This window comes from Cydia splendana, chromosome 26 (genome assembly GCF_910591565.1).
Source record: "Cydia splendana chromosome 26, ilCydSple1.2, whole genome shotgun sequence".
Lineage (NCBI taxonomy): Eukaryota > Metazoa > Arthropoda > Insecta > Lepidoptera > Tortricidae > Cydia > Cydia splendana.
This window is the reverse complement of record NC_085985.1, coordinates 8590737-8611542: the sequence shown is the minus strand read 5'-3', so window position 1 is coordinate 8611542 and position 20806 is coordinate 8590737. Positions and strand designations below refer to the sequence as shown.

General features: G+C 37.7%; 1 protein-coding gene across 1 annotated transcript in view; it reads left to right on the top strand.

Annotated features, from left to right (window-relative positions):
• Window positions 1-5045: 5045 nt before the first annotated feature.
• LOC134803421 (myosin-7B) overlaps window positions 5046-20806 on the top strand; it is a 46634-nt gene continuing 30873 nt past the window's right edge. The window contains exons 1-2 of the mRNA XM_063776241.1: window positions 5046-6368; window positions 19065-19216. Coding sequence (XP_063632311.1) covers window positions 5113-6368; window positions 19065-19216 — 1408 coding nt within the window. The 5' untranslated portion in view covers window positions 5046-5112. The remainder of the gene's footprint in view (window positions 6369-19064; window positions 19217-20806) is intronic.

The window sequence follows — 20806 nt, the reverse complement described above, 5'->3', positions numbered from 1 at the left end:
GCGGTTCAACATATTTTTTTCGTGTTAGCGATAAGGTTCTTAGAGAACGAGGGTACACTTTGGTTGTTTTGAACTTTGAACAGCTATATTGGTTGACCGCTAGGAGAAATTTAAACTTTTCCTGCACCGGAAGTATATTACATTTTTTAAAAAGTGTATCATATTGTTTATTACATTTCTTTCTGATTTTGTTATGTACTAAGGTCTTAATTATTCTAAGTTGGATATTGAGTATTCTACTTATCTGTGTTTTAAATGTACCTCCGTAGACCATGAGCCCATAGCTAAGAACTGAATCGGCTAATGCATGATACAAAGTATACAAGGTCTTCTTATCAGTGAAGTGTTTTATATTATTGAACTTACATAATATGGACCTCAATTTATTACAAACTGCGTCTACATGAGGTTGCCAGTTAAATTGGCTATCTATATGAAGACCAAGGTACTTAAAGGTGTTCACAGACTCAAGGTTATTACAATTACACAAGGCCATGTCATTATGTAGGCAGTCGTATGAATTGTTGTATGAATGTAATTGTTGGATTTATCGATTTTGCTCGCTCAGTACAAATTGCGGATCGGTCGAGCGACAAATCCGACTTCTCATCTCTCAGAATACAATAACATACTTCAACGAAAATGTGTTAGTGTGCGTGTTGTGACACTTGTCACTCGTCCGTACACAAAAAGAGATCGAGGTTTGCAAGATTTGTCTTTGACGTGTGTCATTTTCTATGTATTTGTGTCGTCATTACAGATTGGATTTTGTATGTAAGTGTGTGAGAAGTGCGACTGTGTGCACCTCTCCCCCCGCGAAAAATGGCAGAAAGATTTGTACGGTGAGATATCGCTTGGGCCCCTCCCTTCCGATGTGTCGGAAGCCGGTGTTGCTCGAAGTATATTGGTATTTAATGGTGACAGCGGAAATTTCTCTTGAAATAGCAACGATTCAGAATGTAAACAAACAAGATGGCTGTCATTCACAATCCGCATTCCACAGATAAAACACGAATGAAATGACACGCGATTTTGGAATTATTCGAAAACAGTGTTGCTAACCTGCGATTTTTCAAATTTGCCGCCTTTTGCTAGATTTTCTTACCAAGTGTAGTTACTTAAAATGATTTGAAGTTATATCTCTAAACTAGACATAATATATCTAATGTGTACCTAACCACATTGTAATTTAGCAGCGAAAGTGGAAAACGTCTCAAGTTTCTTATTTGCTTAAAAATTACACACATCCAGTTGGCAAACTATATCTACTTAGTATTAGAAAAGTACTTTCTCGTGCAGATTAGGGCTTGTGCACAAATCACGCGAGGTTCGATGGCGGGTGGGGGATGGGCTCACGAAAAAATCACCTCACCAAATATCACCAAAGGGGGATCACCAAGGGGAAGGGGGGTTCAAAAAGTAGTAGAAAACACCTCGCGTGATTTGTGCACAACCCCTTAGGTTAGGGGCTACTTATTGTTAGTTACTTATACTTGGCCTTAGACATTCATTTAGGGTTTAGGGAATTAAATAGGTACCACATTTACGTGCCAACTCACATTGTTTTTAGGGTTCCGTACCCAAAGGGTAAAAATGGGATATTATTATTAAGACTCCGCTGTCCGTCTGTCCGTCTGTCTGTCTGTCACCAGGCTGTAGGTGTCTCATGAACCGTGATAGCTTAGACAGTTGAAATTTTCACAGATGATGTATTTCTGTTGCCTCTATAACAACAAATACTAAAAACAAAATAAAATAAATATTTAAAACGGACTCCCATACAACAAACGTGATTTTTTGCTGTTTTTTTGCGTAATGGTACGGAACCCTTCGTGCGCGAGTCCGACTCGCACTTGGCCGGTTTTTTATGTTTTTATGTTGTCGATATATGATTTGGTCTTTTCTGTCATCTAAATTGTAGTGCAGACACACACACATACGTAAATAATCAAAATTAATTCACACAGACACACATCAAGTTTTATTCATCCTCTGGTGTATCTAGTAAAAACCGGCCAAGTGCGAGTCGGACTCGCGCACAAAGGGTTCCGTACCATTGCGCAAAAAACAGCAAAAAGATCACGTTTGTTGTATGAAACCCCCACTTAAATATTTATTTTATTTTGTTTTTAGTATTTGTTGTTATAGCGGCAACAGAAATACATCATCTCAATCATCTGTGAAAATGTCAACTATCTAGCTATCACCGTTCATGAGTTTACAGCCTGGTGACAGACAGACGGACGGACGGACGGACGGACGGACGGACGGACAGCGGAGTCTTAGTAATAGGGTCCCGTTTTTACCCTTTGCGTACGGAACCCTAAAAACGTAAACCACTGTTAATAATGTGTGTCTCGGACTTGGAAGGCCGCTAGGAATTGATAATTTTGAACGACGTCCAACTCTAATAAATCTAATAATGTTTCACTATTTTTCGTTCTTCATCACTGATTTTTCATGTGACTTTGACATACCTGTAGAACAAAGGGTCTACAGCGAACACCGAAGTTTGCAAATGGGGTTGGCAACTGTCAAAGGTTTGCATAGATGGCGCCATCATAGCTTGTCCCTTTTCCATCCAGGGCAACATTCCATTAAAAAAACAAACATTTGACACAATAGCGCATTATACTGTATTTAAAATAGATTATTTTACACCATGCATGAAATAAACCACCAGATAATTATTATTTCTAGAAAAAACACAGATAGGAGTTACTTATAAGCACAAGTTCTATTTAATAAATCGGATAGAAATATAAAAAGTAGGTGAGTTGACCGTGACGTCACGATGTAATGTTTCATATAAGTTCCATATTAGCAAATCGTTTTGACAGTTCTAAAAAAGTAACTGCTTTGACTAGTAGGAAAATACCCTATTCTAAGATTTCTAAGGGATTGAGGGCAGGCTATGCTGGCGCCGTCTGCTAAACACTTCGAGCGGCCAACCCCATTGCGCATCTTTCTCGGTCACTGTAACTACGCCTTAATTGGAGTAAAAGAGATGCCCGGAATTGAGTCGCTTAAATTCAAACTCGGGTAAATCCATCTGTCAGATTATGCGATTTTGGCATTAAGAAAAGGTAATAGGGTAGAGATTTGCTGAGAGGGTCGAATGGATTTACCCGAGTTTGAAGTTAAGCGACACAATTATAGTCTGTACCTTTAGGTATTTAAATAAAAGTAACTCAAATCTACCCTCAAATGGCTCCTGCCAGTTGAGGATAGATGAAAACATTACATGATCAAATAATGTAGGTTACAGTCAGGGCCCAGTTTTATAAAGTTACAAGTTACAAGTTTACAGGCGTTTACTGGCAACACTTGCTTCGTTTTTTACAATTTGCGTTTTATAAAAGTACTGTGTTACAATTTTACAGGTTACAGGTACAAGTGCCTGTAGCTCAACCATAGACAAAAATATGGGAGTGTAATAGTTTTAAACTCATAATCGAACAAGCGTTTTATAAAAATATTGTAAATTACAAGTGTAGATTGGTACACTTGTAACAAAAACTGACATACGTCTTGAGTCCTGGAATTCTTAATTTTGAATTAAAATTATTCTTTTTCTGAGCGATTTTAAACTTTACTCTTTATTTTTAGGCACCAACGCCAACGATTTTCCCAGGGCATGCATACTTTTCCATGCACTGACCTTATCAGTTTTTGTTAATGTATCTGAAACATAAACATAAACATAAACATAAATCTTTATTTGCAATAGATATAGTATTTTACAGATCTTAGGCTAATACAGATATACAGGTCCATGTATCTAGACGTAAATAAGTCATGAAGTATATAGTAAATAGGAAATAAAGTGACAATATGTTTGATATTGATTTTATTGATGATATCGTTTTATTTTATCTACTAGGAAACGGAAAGGGATTGGTGCCGATATTTGTCGTTGATTTATTAGCATTCGTCTAGTCTAGCGTTCGTATTTATATAAGTATAGTGCATTCACATTATGGTAAAGTGTATTCTATTCATAATTTTCGATACACAGCGTACTTATCTTTGAGCCGCTACCGAAACGATACATTTTATAATGTAATGTAAAACAGTATTTATTTACTTATTAGGTAAATATTTCATGAAATCTAACTTAATCTGAATCTGAAAACGGCCCGAAAAGTATATCCTTGGCATCGAACACCGCTCTCAACCACTCGATTTTTCCTTAATTTCTGGGCATTTTCCAATATTTAATATTTTACAGCAAACAATAACACAGCATTTAGTAGAGCACAGAGTATCTATTACAGACGTTTTTTTTTAAATAGTGATGTCTTTCACACCTGTAGATTTCACATGTAATCGAGATTGACCGTGGTTCTTTACAACTGTAATTATCTATGAGTATTTATAAAACACCTGTAGCCGTTCACAGTGCATTACAGGTGCCTGTAGCCTGTAATCTTGTAACCTGTAACTTGTAACTTTATAAAACTGGGCCCAGGGGCCTATTGCATAACAAACTACAACTAATATTACAAGCGGAACTCCTTTTCTAATTTCACTTATTAAATAAGGAGTTCCGCTTGTAATATTAGTTGTAGTTTGTTATGCAATAGGCCCCTGGTTGTTCAGTGACAGATCCAAGTGGTTTTGTATTTGGTTGGTTAACCAATAAATGTTGTAACTACCCGAAAATGTACAAATTATTTGTTTACTTTTATTTAAATACCTAAAGATACAGAGTGTAGCGAACTTCAGTGTTTGAGGTAGGCCCTCAGAATAGGGGGCAGAACTTTTTGAACTGCCCCTATATGCTGCAATATTTCAAAACCTTTGCTAATGTTACGATATGATTCATAGAAAATGAAGGTTGACTGTCGAATTTAATGGCTGAGTGTCAAATGCTGTCTAGGCCCTTTATGATTCATTCTAGAACAGCTATTTTTATAGTAACATGTTGGTATGGAAACTAGCTATATGTAGTATCATAAAACGTAATTAAAACTGAATTATTGCCAAAATAATCCCAATAACAACACATCGCATACTATGTTTCCTTCCAGCACATAAATAACATGACGCCTTTCGCGAATTCTGTTAACAGTTAATATTCGCGCGTCGAACGCGCTGGACCGATCCAGCATGTTCAAAATATTCAAACGAAAAGGCGGGAAGGCCGAGCGCGAAGCCCCGCGGAAACTGCCGAGCGACGTCGGCGCCCCCGAGCACACCTCAGTCGACTCTCGGTCGCCCGAGAATAGCCCAACGAACGACACGCTCAGAAAAGATGTAGTGAACCTACTCATACCCGAAACGAATTACAATCAGAAGTCGGGCGTCGGCGCCATCTTTGAAATCATGGCGGGGAAACGAAAGAAAAACAAAAGAAAAACCGCGCGTGCGGAGTCTTGCCGCGTGAGCCCGCAGAAAGAGACGCCCTGCAATTTGCAACGAAGCTTGTCCGATTGCGATCCGAAGCTGAAAGATGACGTCGTAGCCAGAAATACTCCGGCTCAGTCGACTGACGCAGATCCCGCGGAGTTCGTGAAGGCGCTCGTCCTGCAAAAGTACGCCCGTCCCGAGAAACACGTGTCGCTTGTGTACGTGTCCGACGCGCCCGATGACTCGGAGAAGCGCCACGCCGAGGCACTGCTGCGGGAGATCGCGCGCAGCATAGACTGCACCATCGATGAGATCAAGGACATGGGAGCCAACGACAGCAAACAGCATGTCTACGAAACCGTCGACGATACACACAAAACAAACAATAACAACTACAAAGCCGAGCTCCAAGGTGAACTGGAGAAACTTCTGGAAAAAGAAAACGATAAAGTGAGCTTAGATTCTAAAGATGAAGAGTCGCCTGCATTTAAAAAGAAGTCGAATTTAAAACTGCCCAAATCTGACACTGAAGGATGCTCAGACGATGACAGGTCCGATTGCGGAAAAAAGCGCGTCACATTTCGAAAACATATCATTTTCGATGATGGTGAACAGCAGACCGATGACGATAACTCATCCTTTGAATCTCTAACATCAGAAGAAGACGAGGAATATCTAGAAGATTCTCTGCCAGACAATGACGAACTTCTAGGCGGTGTAGTTGTATCAAGAAACGAAAATGAAAATAAAACAATAATAAACATTAACGAAAACGAAGAACCATTAACTATTAAAGTTGTGGACGAACTCAAAAGAATATCTAGTGATAACAGTGACAGTGGATTCATAGATAGTGATAAGCAGGATGACGAGACTAGTGTAGTGAAAAGTGAAAGTGAAAGTGAGAGTGAGGGCGAGGTCAGTGAGAGTGAAGAAGAAATAATAGAGATAATAGAAGAAGAAGAAGAAGAAGTTAGCGTAGAGTTTGACGACACAGAAGATGCAGAAGATGACAAGTGAGTATTTTAATAATTTAGTTCATTCTACGGGAAGTCATAATCGTAATACGCGGATTTCTGCAGGCATTTTGTTTATTCGAGTTGACAGTGACCTAATTTAAAGGGATTATGCGCTATATTAGAGCCGGCTGCGGTTATTTTAAAATAGAATGCACGGATGTGGAAATGTAGAGCGAAATGAACGCATAATAATAGTTGTGGTTTATTTTAACAATCACTTTCTCTGGTACTATTTGCGGATAGCTAGGTTCTTACGCAACTTTGTGATCATACTGCAAGGCCTTGTCTTTAATAAAATAAAAATAAACAAGCCTTTCTTGTATATTACAATGTTAAACATGAAAAAAATCTACAATACAATTGATGTATTTAATTTTCTAATAGTCAGTTTTTAGTAAATGTTTGGTCACTTAATGTTAGGTACGTATTGTTATTTGTTTTTTTTTTAGACTAGGTGAATTAAGCAAGAACCCCCTCTCAGGTAAAGGCCATCAATATTTATTTCCATTTTTCTGTATAGAAAAAGGAACACTATATATTAGGAACACTATATACAGGTCTATTAGGGTCAAGCGATTTTATTTTCAGTTGTGGGTATTCTAATAGATATAAAAAAAAAATTATTATGGCATCTATTCAATCAGAAATAGGTTAATGCCCGCGCAAGGGCAAAGAAAATTTACCAAAAAATTAATTTATTCCCATCCAGTATTTTAAAGGTGACGTTCCATTTCCAACGACGACAGCTGAAACTACCGTCGCGACGTTAAGGAGCCCACTGATTAACAGTCTGCCGGACGGTATCGGCCTGTCAGTTAGAACAAAATTTTGACAGTTCCGAACAACTGACAGGCCGATACCGTCCGGCGGACTGTTAATCAATCATCCCTTTACTGTCAACTGGGATTGCCATTGATTTTACGATGCAAATTGACAGTAACGGAACGTTACCTTTACACCTACATTTAGTTTTTTAGGCGAATTATATACTAATAGGTATTTTATGCTAACTTGTATCATATGTTATTTTAAAAAAGATTAAGGGTCAAACAGATCACTGTGTTATGTCTTTCCTGTAGACATACACGAGAGTTAAGGGCTATAAAGGTTAATTTTCTTATTTAACCCTTATCCAGGTGAAAAGGTCCTCCTTTTATTTAAAGAACTATGATAAAATCATTACTTACATGCCCACAAGCTGTTAACTATTGCCCACAGGAGAGAAAACTAGTGTGTTCGCGCGAACTGTACATTTTTCTCTCCTGTGGGCAATATTAGTTAACAGCTTGTGGGTATGTAAGTAATGATTTTATCATAGTTCTTCAAATAAAAGGAGGACCTTTCCACCTGGATAAGGGTTAAATAAGAAAATTAACCTTTATATATAGCCCTTAACTCTTGTGTATGTCTACAGGAAAGACATAACACAGTGATCTGTTTGACCCTTAAAAATGGGATATGGGTAAGCTTAAAATTTGTCTCTTTTTAACAAACAAAAACGTTAAAATGATTGATAGGAATAAACGATTATTTATTAACGCCTTGTTAGATTGAACAAACGTTTATCTGATTAATAAAATAAATATAAATATTATTAAAGGACATTATTACACAAATTGATTAGGTCCCACAGTAAGCTTAATAAGGCTAATAGGATTAATGCTTAATAAGCTTTAATGCAGGCTCTTAAAGGATGACTCACGCTAGACCGGGCCGGTCTCTATGGAAACTACCACGTGATCACCGATCAGCCGTCATTGAAAATGACATGTCGGACGCCTCGGTCCGGTCACGGCCCGGTCTAGCGTGAGTCATCCTTAAATCAGATGTACCTATACCTATACCGATCTGCGGTGTTCAAATCGACGTTACGGTTAAAACAAATTTCCCAAATACCTTCTTTATTATATCGTTGTTAACTAACTGGCAAATAAATCGGTACAGATGACTGATGGTACTTATCAACTACACCTTGTAAAACAAAGTCCCCCCGCCGCGTCTGCCTGTTTGTATCGTCGGCCTAATTCGCATACCTCGTAACTCCATTTTTTTTTTAAATCATGTTTTGACACTTTTAGATAGTACTTTTCTGAACGCATCTAACGGCAAAACTCTTAAATACCAAAAATAAACCGTTTACGTTTAAAAAGCAAAATAGAAAACCTCGCAACTTCCGACCGCTATTTTGTAAAAGGAATAACTCGTATCTCCCCCCCGCCACTCCCTTCAGTACAGTCTGCAATGGCGTTGTGACTGCACGTCAGTTTTGCGTAAAGAGGCTTTTCTGTTTAAAGTTTAATAAAATAATATATTTTTTGATCCACAATTACCTTGTTCAGATCAAAAGATTATCCTCTATTTTCAAGGATTTTTATAGCAAAACTCTTAACTCCCGATTAACTTTCGAAAATTTTCAAGAAAAACTCGTAAGTAACTCCAAATTTTCCAGGTTCAGGTGATTTAAACAAAAATTGGTTTTAACAATCTGACGGTTAAATTTAACTTAACATTATGTAAAAAAAACTAAGCAAGTCTTCATGCAAAATTGTTGGTAATTAAGTTTTTTGTGCCTCCTGTAAAATTTGGTCAGATTGAGTTACGAGGTTTGCGAATTAGGCCGACGGTATGATGTTCGCGATAAACTCAAAAACTACTGAACGGATTTACATGCGGTTTTCACCTATTAATAGAATAATTCGTGAGGAAGTTTTATGTTTATAAGTTAAGGTTTTGCGGAACCCGTGCGAAGCCGGGGCGGGTCGCTAGTTCTTACTAATATTTGCTTTTATGTCAGAATATAATTGTTAATTGTGTAGAAAATCTGACATTAACTGTATTTTTTTACCTGGGATCTAAAAACAGAGCTTAGTAGTTAAAAGGGAGACGCCTCAATCCAAGGATACCAAAGTAAAGTCAACTGTAAAAATATGGGTGTAGAAAACTTACTCAATAATATGTCCCATAGTTCTTAATTCATTGACATAAGAATTATGGGTCATATTTTTGACATGATTTTTACACCCATATTTTTACAGTTGACTGTACCTAGGTACCTTATGTCGGATATATAAATGATTTATATCCAGTTGAAGAAACATCTGGGACGGTAGGCGGCAAGTACCAATAAAAAAAACTTTTATAGAATTGTATTGGCAAATTCATCGAATTGGACGCATAGAGGCCTGTGCTCACGGTCGGTCTCTCTGTCTTTGGTCCCCCTCGGGGCAGGGGTCCATTTTGAGCGCTTTGAGGTTATAAGCTAGAACTCTGTACCAACTTCAACAGAACAAATATGTTAAACATCATATTTTCACAGAATTTTGATATTTATGATGATATTTTGTTACACACTTTGTCATTGCTAATGCCATGCAAGTCACAAAGTGGCCAGGACCCCATGGCAAAAGGAAGGTGGGAAAACCCATAACAAGATGGTCCAGGGATATCATAGCCACAGCTGGAGAAAATTGGCTAATCAAGGCTAAAGACAGAGAAAGGTGGAAAAATATGGAGGAGGCCTATATACCCGACAGGGGTCCTTAATATAGTAAAATAAACAACAAGACTATTAGAAAACTTCTATTATGTCAAACTATAAGGAAAAATAAAGGCTTAAATAAATAAAAAATATATGCCATGCAGAGTTTCTGTTTTATAAATAAAATAGAAATAGTTATTTGTTTCACTCGGGGGCAAAGTTGTTGTTTAACCGCTCGTGCTAATATTGATACCCGAGCAAGCGAAAGATTCCAAAATTGAACCACGAGCGTAGCGAGTGGTTCGAAAAATGGAATCTTGAGCGTTGCAAGGGTTTCAAAGCACGAGGGTTAAACAAAATTTGCCCCCGAGTGAAACACAAAATTTTTCATCACACCAACCCGAAGCAAATAATAAATGTAAATAAAATATCAAACAAAATCAAACCAAATCAAATCCAAAATGAATGTTATTATTATATTTATCATCCAAAATCATCATTTAAAAGTCAATTCTATTAGCAAACATACGAAAACCACTCAAAATTTGCATTTGATTACTTTGCCTCACATGTGAATAAAATGCAACTTTGCTATCAGTTTTTGAAGTGCAAAGTAAGCCTTTTCGAGCTGGGGGCCGATTTTTGAATTTCGACCACTCGATTTCGTGTATTTCGTTAAATAATATCTCCACTACTAGGCATTTAAATTCTACTAATAGAATTGAAATCGAGTGGTCAATACCAATAGATTCCAAATTTCTATCGCTCGTATTTCAAAAATTAGCATTTCGCCGTTTTCCACCGATTTTCGAGTGAGAAATCGAGCGATCGAAATTCAAAAATCGGCCCCTGGTGTGGTGAAAAAACAATTACTACAGTAACAACGATTTATAGGTACTTGTACAAAAAAAAACTTTTAAGATGGTCGTGAACGACCGCTTCGTTGTCCCCATTGTCCTCTCTGGCTATTGACATATAAAGTGTCATTCTATGGAACTTGCTAACTATGTAAACAAACCGCCATATTGTACCTATCAAAAATGATGAATTTACTAGGGACTTTTGTTTACATAGTTAGCAAGTTCCATAGAATGACACTTTATATGTGTGTGTGTGTGTTTCTAGGTATATTTTAATAACAGTGAAACGCACCGGTCTTGAGTAAACGATTTAATTTGAACTGGATACACGACAATGCATAGACCGACGCTACCGTCCTTTTCGCGGGAAGCCATCTTGACAGAGTGGCCCGATGACAACTACGCTGTCAGTCAGGGCACGTTCAAAACCCCGCTAACAATTTATTTTGAGATTCCGCTGATTGTGTAATTAAAGAGAATTGTATTGTATTATATTGTAAGTGTTTTAACGCGCAAATCATGGCGCATGTCAACCTCGTCACTCGTCAATAGATAAATTTAATCTACTTCGTCGCACGCGCAGTAAAGTACTCGTAGGTAAATAAAGAACCGAAGGTAATCATTGGAAATACGTTTAGCACGTGCTTAAATTTTATACGTATACCGTAAAATGGGGTGAGTAGGAATTACGAGGGCAGGTGGGTTATGAATGGGGTGAGGAGGGATGACAGAGGGGTGAATTGGTTTTTACAGGCTACTGCTACGTAAATTATATATTCTAATAACAAATCAAGCTATTATAATGTCAAAGTGTCGTTCCAACAATTTTCAAAACTCACCTTAGTAGGTAATCCCTCGTCATCCCAACTCCTACGGGGTGAGCTGGGATTTCCTACTATTTCGTGTTTATCTCTAAAGTTATGAAATGAAACAAATTATCATTGACAAACTAAAATTCATACATCCGGAACACTTTTTTTGTATATAAATCAATGTGCCACGTATAAAATTAAACTTTTATCCAGGTTTGAACTTCGATTTCATCCCTACTCACCCCATTTTACGGTATCGATATTTATTTGATTCATATCATATGCATACAATATACATATCTGTGCATATACATACTCACAGAGTCACTAGTTAAATTATTTATATTCCTAGAGTAAAAAGTAGGTACAATTAAGACTCCGGAACCCTCAATACATATTCTCCGGATACCTGCCTGATCTTAAGAGGGAAGTAAGGTAAACGTACTGGTGCTCGACGCGGTCCCAGTACATGTCATCTACAGCAAGGTGTCATCTATTGGGCATTAGCATGTCGAGGACTAGTACGTTTACCTTATAGCATAGACTAGGAATCCTTATAGCTACTGACAAAAGGTACTTTTTCATACAAATTCCATTTCAGGAGAAAATTATCCACTTACTAAATCTTAACATATCACTTTGATTTCGATGTTGATCGCTTCAGCATAATATATTCTAGGTTTATAGGTTTCGCTTTTTTTAATATTTTTTCGTATCGCAAATTTTGAAAAAAGGAAAACCTATAAACCTAGTTTTTTATTGTGTCAATAACATACTAAAAACTCATGGAGAATATTTAGAAGTGGAAAAACGTTTTCTCTTTTTGTATGGATCACGTGCTATACTTCCTTTTTAACGTCACGTCAATTAAAATTAGCACAGTTTTCAGCCTTGTTACCACTCATTAGCGAGACTAAACAAATATGGCGCCCTTGAAACGTCAAAAAAGCGCGCGAAAAAACAAACAACCACAGAGTGGTGATCCGATACGTTTTAGTTAATGATGTTTAGATATCGATATCGTCTGAAAATTACCGATTTCACATTGTTTACTGGCAATAGGTACTGACATGATTAAGTACACTTAAAACAAGTTAGAAATAAAGCATATTATAAAATAAAAACAACACATTAAAATTAAAATAAATAATTATTACTAAACAACAAAGTAAAACTATCATGATTAAATTACAATAATTACATAAGTCTTATTAATTAATTAAACATAATGAAAACCCGTTCAGTAGTTTTTGAGTTTATCGTGAAAAACACTTTATTTTATACCATTTTTAGGGTTCCGTACCCAAAGGGTAAAACGGGACCCTATTACTAAGACTCCGCTGTCCGTCCGTCCGTCCGTCCGTCCGTCTGTCACCAGGCTGTATCTCGTGATCTGTGATAGCTAGACAGCTGAAATTTTCACAGATGATGTATTTCTGTTGCCGCTATAACAACAAATACTAAAAACAGAATAAAATAAAGATTTAAGTGGGGCTCCCATACAACAAACGTGATTTTTGACCGAAGTTAAGCAACGTCGGGCGGGGTCAGTACTTGGATGGGTGACCGTTTTTATAGATAATGGTACGGAACCCTTCGTGTGCGAGTACGATTCGCACTTGCCCGGTTTTTTTTTTATTTACATGCATGGAAAACCAACAGCTAAGTATAAACATTTCTAAAAGCTACAATAGATTTACAGAGCCAATTACAGGTTCCCACTTATAAAAAAAAAATCGGGCAAGTGCGACTCGGACTCGCGCACGAAGGGTTCCGTACCATATAAAAAAAAACAAAAAAAAAGCAAAAAAAAAAAAAACGGTCACCCATCCAAGTACTGGCCACTCCCGACGTTGCTTAACTTTGGTCAAAACTCACGTTTGTTGTATGGGAGCCCCATTTAAATCTTTATTTTATTCTGTTTTTAGTATTTGTTGTTATAGCGGCAACAGAAATACATCATCTGTGAAAATTTCAACTGTCTAGCTATCACGGTTCGTGAGATACAGCCTGGTGACAGACGGACGGACGGACGGACGGACAGCGAAGTCTTAGTAATAGGGTCCCGTTTTACCCTTTGGGTACGGAACCCTAAAAAATGTAGGTACCTCTAGGTATGTATTTTGTGATTCAGTTCTTATAGTCTTATTTATAATATTTTCAGTTTAGTTATAATCGGATATAGCGGTATTGAAAATCTTTATTTTACTATTTTTCAAGTATTTTGATAAGAATAATAAATATTAAAAATATATTTAGAACGTGGTTACAGGCTCGATTTTAATTTGACCGTCTTTGAAAGAGGAGGTTTTTAATGGTGGGCTATCTTTTTAAACGTTTTTTTGTTAGTTTTAAAATCTATTATGTAAGGTAAACTTACTGGTACTCTACGGCTGCGCGGTCCCAGTACATGTCATCTTGAAACTTAAGTCATTGTCAATAGAGGTGACAGCAAGGTGTCCTCTATTGGGCATTAGCATGTCGAGCACTAGTACGTTTACCTTACTTTAGGTTAGTAATTAATCATAGACAATGGTATGGAAATACGCGTTTCCCGACCTTTTTACGCCTCAAGGACTTAAGTTTGACGCAAATCCCGCCAACACCTCTTGAATCACTATTTAATTTTAGCTCCCGTCCAAAAGTGTCAGTAATTACAATAGGGAAAATTACGCAAAACACTGCGTAGAGGGCGTCACTAGGCCAATCACATGGCCTACCGTGAAACACGACAATCCAAAGGTTTTGTTTCTGCCTCGCTATCACTCTTGCATGATCGATAGAGTGGCAGATAAAGAAATTTCGATTTTCGCGTTTCGCGGTAGGCCGCCTGTGAACAAACCGCCTTGATGCACCAATGTCATAGTGAAAACTTGTCAAAGAACTGTTTAAGGCCTAGTATGTTTAAGTTACTCTATGGTTTACTAAACAAATTAGTGCTGCACTCTGGCGGCATAATACGTATTAGTCCGCTTCAAAGTTTTTATACACAACTTTTACAATTACGCAATGGTGGCACAGTCAACATACTTAAAGTAGATAGTGACATTCAAAGTGGCCAAAGATATCAGATATGGTATATATACACCTTTGTTACCACATAAATAAGGAGGTGTTCCGATATATTTGGCCAATTTGGCCGTCACCACAGAATAAATAATAGTACTAGGTATAGAAGACTCACTCTCTAACAAAACGCGTCTGTTACGATCAGCACAGATATGGCCGCTAGGTGGCGACAGCGCCACGTGCGGCTTATCGCTTTCCCCAAAATTGGTGTGGAACGGATGTACTTTTAGCTACCTGTAGCAAAGCGACGAAATCGCGGAGTGAGCCACGCCTGCCGTCACTATCTATTTGTTGCTAACTGTATATCTTAATCACTGTCTACACCTTATAAAACAAAGTCCTCCGCCGCGTCTGTCTGTTTGTGTGTTTGTTTGTTCGCAATAAACTCAAAAACTACTGAACGGATTTTAATGCGGTTTTCACCTATCGATAGACTGATTCTTGAGAAAGGTTTAGTTGTATAATTTGTCAACCCGTGCGAAGCCGGGGCGGGTTGCTAGTGTAAGAAAATCCTCAGCTTAAATCTTGATAAGAATCTTAAATAGTCTGGCCCGAAGGACCATATTGTTATAAGTACCTATTAAACGTACCTAAGCCTAAAATTAAATGTAACCCAGACGCTAAACTGAAAATCGTAATTAAATTCCAAAAAAAGTAAGAAAATATTGCCACTGCAATAATTTGTTTGTAAAATAGTAATTTCCTTTTTATAAATAAACACGCTAAGATAATTTATTTATTGGTACTTTTACTCCTACGATTTAAAAAAGTACTTTTATTTACTTATTTTTACATAAATACCAAGACGCACTAGTAAAAAGTGGCAACATTGTCTTATTTTTTTTGGAATTTAATTACGATTTTCAGTTTAGGGTGTTTAATCCGGGTATGTGGGTTCTAATCACAAGATGATTTCCTAAAGATCAGGCAAAATAATCTTGTAAGTATAATCTATTTGGATTACCTATATTCAATTATTAGTTTATTAATTGAGGAGCATTTGTTTAATGTTTTAAATACAGTGTTTTGTTTTACTTTCGAAGTTTAGAACGTCATATTTGCTGCTTTGTATTATATGTGTGTAAAATTGTCCTATAATATTTATTTATTTTATTTTATTTATTTATTATTGAGCACTTTGTCGTACCTATTACCTACAGGGGGCCTAGCCAAGGTAACAATCGCTTGCGCTACGACAACGAAACGCTCTGGCTCTCTTTATCACTCTTCCATATTACAATAATTGTAGGCCTCATTCGCAAACCCGATGTTGGTGCTTTTTACCGTTTCTAATATTTGTGTTCATAATTGAACGCTTAAAAATCACTTGTGAGTCGTACTGCCACGTACGCATTTCAGCAAAGCCATACTTTATTTGCTATTACGACGTATTATTTGAATATAACTTGAATATTTCAGGAATTAGTAAGCATAAGTTGACATTTTTAAGGTGAAACTAATAATAATTTTGAGGATTGACACCAAAAATTGACACTTGACAGCCAACTGACAGCAGCGCCGGCGCTTTTTTAACGCTTGTGAGAACAGATACACGGAATTCCGTACGATCAATTCAATTAACGGCCAACGCTCTACGCCGAAAATCGAACAGTGCTCGATAAAAAAGCGCCGCGCTTAAAAACCGCCTTCGTGTGAATACGTACATGGTAATACATTTGTGTCATTCAAACGCTTTTTTAACGCGCGTCGAAAAAGCTGCCGTGCGAACGGGGCCTTAGTGCGACAGTGACAGTTACGTTTCGTTCGCTACGGACCATAAACACGTGGCATGTTGGCTACGCACCCTGTTGTAATATAGTATAGATAGGTATACCTATATTATCGTTAAACATTATCATATCATGTCCATGGTATAATAATATACTCCGCCTGGTACTCCATTCCGAGATTCGCGTATGACCTAACTGACACGCGCCTACGTCATCATGCTGTTTACAGGTTCTCAAACTTTGAGATGTGGGAGAATTTTAACCAACGGTGAAAATTATTTTAACGGCATTAATTTTAAGTTATTCATGTAGAAACATAGTAAAATAAAACAAATCTAATGTATTAAATTAAACTTTATTTATCTATACAAGACAAACGTTTGAAAAACTAATTCACAGTTACACATTAATTACCAAGCTTACGGCGTGAAAAGTTTGGAAAACACTGCGACTGCTGACACTGAGCGAGAAGGAAATAACAATTAACACGCGTTCGACAAGGATGACGGTCAGGGCATGAAGTTATCTAGATCCGAATTGTCAAATGTGCACAGCGCTATCCTGTGTTGCCAGTAGTATAAACAGAATTACCCGAAAGTCTGAAATTTCTTTCGTGAATCGGAAGATATTGCTAACGAGTAATTAAAAATGACGTGTTATTGTAAAATTTAAGCTAAAATACATATAAATGAAAATTATAAAATTATAAAGAAATATTTTAACTTATTAACCATAGGTATAATGTACCCATGTAACATGTTATGTTGAAATAAAGTGGCAATGTTATTGTGACGTAGGCCCGTGTCACTCTGGGAATGGAAGACCATGTTTTATTAGACCATGATCATGTCTATGGCTGTCAGTTCGACTGGTATTTTAATAGCTTGCTATTTCAAATGCTACTTTCAAGTGTATTAGGCATCTGGTTAGACTTCACTGACTTTAAAATGTTTAGGCTAGTTCGTAAGATATTTATAGATTAATCTGAAGGCTAAAATTCTATAGATAACTAGCGACCCGCCCCGGCTTCGCACGGGTTAACTTCGTATTCAGCCTATGTACGTCCCACTGCTGTTCCGAAAAACTCATTGGTACAAGCCACCAGGATTTTTAAGGAAAATCTGACGTCAGACCCAATCGGCCACCATGCACTGCTCCAAACAACCACAGCACTGTTTATTATGATTTGATTAAAGCAACCGGAAGCCCCGATTTCCTAGATATGTTTTTTCTAAAAATCCAGAATCGTAAAACTACGTGGGAAACGACCCACCCACTAGTGCAGTTAAATTCTCATTATACACGTCAACGCTTGCGAATGCAGCTCTTAAAATGAAAAGATTTTGAACGTCATCACTAATGATCGGACAACGGTAGCATTTTTCCGACGAAAGTATTACATGGTAGGTATGCTTTTTAGGGTTCCGTACCCATAGGGTAAAACGGGACCCTATTACTAAGACTCCGCTGTCCGTCCGTCCGTCTGTCACCAGGCTGTACTCACGAACCGTGATAGCTAGACAGTTGAAATTTTCACAGATGATGTATTTCTGTTGCCGCTATAACAACAAATACTAAAAACAGAATAAAATAAAGATTTAAGTGGGGCTCCCATACAACAAACGTGACGTTGACCGAAGTTAAGCAACGTCGGGCGGGGTCATTACTTGGATGGGTGACCGTTTTTTTTTGCCGTTTTTTGCATTATGGTACGGAGCCATTCGTGCGCGAGTCCGACTCGCACTTGCCCGGTTTTTTTTATAGGCTTATCCATATTACTCATATTAGTCATTACGTTGGTCGTCAAAATGAGATAAAATCATTAATCATAAGTATCATAACGAACTTAAAAGTTATTCTTTTGTCGGTGGACCTTTTCCTATCATGACTTTTCTCTTTGACTTTTCTTTCTTTTCTTTTCTTTTTTTCTCTTTGACTTTTTGGTGCGACACGTTACGACCCCTTACTACATTTTCTTTCGCTTGATCAAATTAAGTAACTGTGTCTGGGTTTTCCTCTACTTCACACTTGTGTCCTGAGGCCGAATATTCGGCCGATGGTTAGGCCGAACATCCGGTATCCGGCCAAACAACTATCCGTTGCATCTCTACACACTAAACTGAAAATCGTAATTCAAGACCAAAAAAAGTAAGACAATGCTGCCACTGCAATAATTTGTTTGTAAAATAGAAAATTCCTTTTTATAAATAAACACGCTATGATAATTTATTTATGGGTAATTTTCTTCGTACGATTAAAAAAAATACTTTTAAATACTTATTTTTACATAAATACAAGACGCGCTAGTAAAAAGTGGCAACATTGTCTTACGTTTTTTGGTCTTGAATTACGATTTTCGGTATAAGTAAGTACTATTTTAAATTACAAACCAAAATAAACTGATTCGGTTTGTACTTTACCTGTTACAAAGTCATTGAATACCGTATAAGGCACCTAGGGGCTATTCATAAATTACGTCATTTCAAATTAGGGGGGGGGGGGGTCTGGACATCGGATGACGGTAGCATGAAGTAGGAGGAAATGGGGTCATTTGAAGCACGATTTTTGGATGATTATAGGGGGGGGGGGGGTCCAAAATCGTCAAAAATCGATGACGTAATTTATGGACAGCCCCCTACGTTAATTTACTTTTTTAACCGACTTCCAAATCTCAAAAGGAGGAGGTTATCAATTCGGTTGTATGATTTTTATTTATGTATAAATAATTTACTTTCTCGTTCCAGGAAAACCCTGGTGTCCCAGGAAAGCAAGTTCCAGACGCAGGTGGCGACGCTAGCGGAACTAGCGGACACTCGCAGTGGCGAAGCGGAGCGGGCGCGGGACCTCATAGCGGCTTACAGAAAGGAGATAGAACATAGAGACCAGGAAATCGAACGTGAGTAACCAAAAAAGAAAACACTTCTTTAGCAGAACAAGCGGACACTCGCAGTGGCGAAGCGGAGCAGGCGCGGGACCTCATAGCGGCGTACAGGAAGGAGATAGAGCATAGAGACCAGGAAATCGAACGTGAGTAAGCGAAAAAGAAAACACTTATTTAGCAGAACTAGCGGACACTCGCAGTGGCGAAGCGGAGCGGGCGCGGGACCTCATAGCGGCTTACAGAAAGGAGATAGAGCATAGAGACCAGGAAATCGAACGTGAGTAAGTGAAAAAGACAACACTTCTTTAGCAGAACTAGCGGACACTCGCAGTGGCGAAGCGGAGCGGGCGCGGGACCTCGTAGCGGCTTACAGAAAGGAGATAGAGCATAAAGACCAGGAAATCGAACGTGAGTAAGCGAAAAAGAAGACACTACTTTAGCAGAACTAGCGGACTCTCGCAGTGGCGAAGCAGAGCGGGCGCGGGACCTGATAGCGACGTACAGGAAGGAGATAGAGCATAGAGACCAGGAGATCGAACGTGAGTACAGATCCTTATACGTCGAACACAGAGAGAGAGAGAGAGAAGAAACGCACTTACTGCCGGTCCTTTGACTGTCATCCGTGTAACCACAATAGAAGCATGGCTCGAAAGGCGTTTATAGTTACTTAACACTATAATCTATTAATAAAATAAGTATATATACATTATACAATATGCACAATCTACCGGTGTGGCCTGTAACACGAGCAAAAATTTCAAACTGTGCGAACCAACATTTGATCAACAACTTTTAAAAATAGCCTGTAGGTATTTCGATTTTTAGAACACTAAAGTTTATTCTAAGACGCAATGTATTGCCAATTTTGTTATGTATAAAGCGTGACAAGCAACGTCAATTGCACACCCGGTATACAAAAACATCGTAATAGAGTCATCGTAATCTTTGAAAACCAAAATAAAAAGTCATACAAATGTTAAACGTAGCATCATATCGCAATTTCGTCTTAATTATCTTATATTTTAAGATTCCCCATACTGACCCATTTGGCTCAAGTACGCATTGTTTTTAATTGCAAGCGTACGAAGGCAATCAAGCGGGTGTCAAACTTCCTTGTCCGAAATAGACGGGTGCATCGACAGTGGTCTGGCCACTTGCCAATGTGGACAGTGTTCTTTGTTGCCTTTTGTGTAATTGTGGGGTTTTTGGTGATACCCAAAGAAGGTAAACAAAGTGTCATTCTATGGAACTTGCTAACTATGTAAACATAAGTAAATTCATCATTCAGAGACAATTTCAATATGGCGGTTTGTTTACAAGTTATCACCGCAAAAGTAGTGTGAACAATCGTGACTGTATAGTTTTTTTCGATACTAAGTTCATGTGTCGCAGATCATTAAGGTTTATTTATTTATTGAGGAGATAACACAGAAAAACATACATGGGATGAACATAAACTTAAAATAACATAAATGGCCTTAAATACAGATGCTTCCATAAATGTATCTCACAGAGAACATATGTATATTATACCACTTACCTATACTTAACTAACATGCGGTTCACAATATTTCAAGTGTTGAGAGAGACTGTACCTATAGGTAT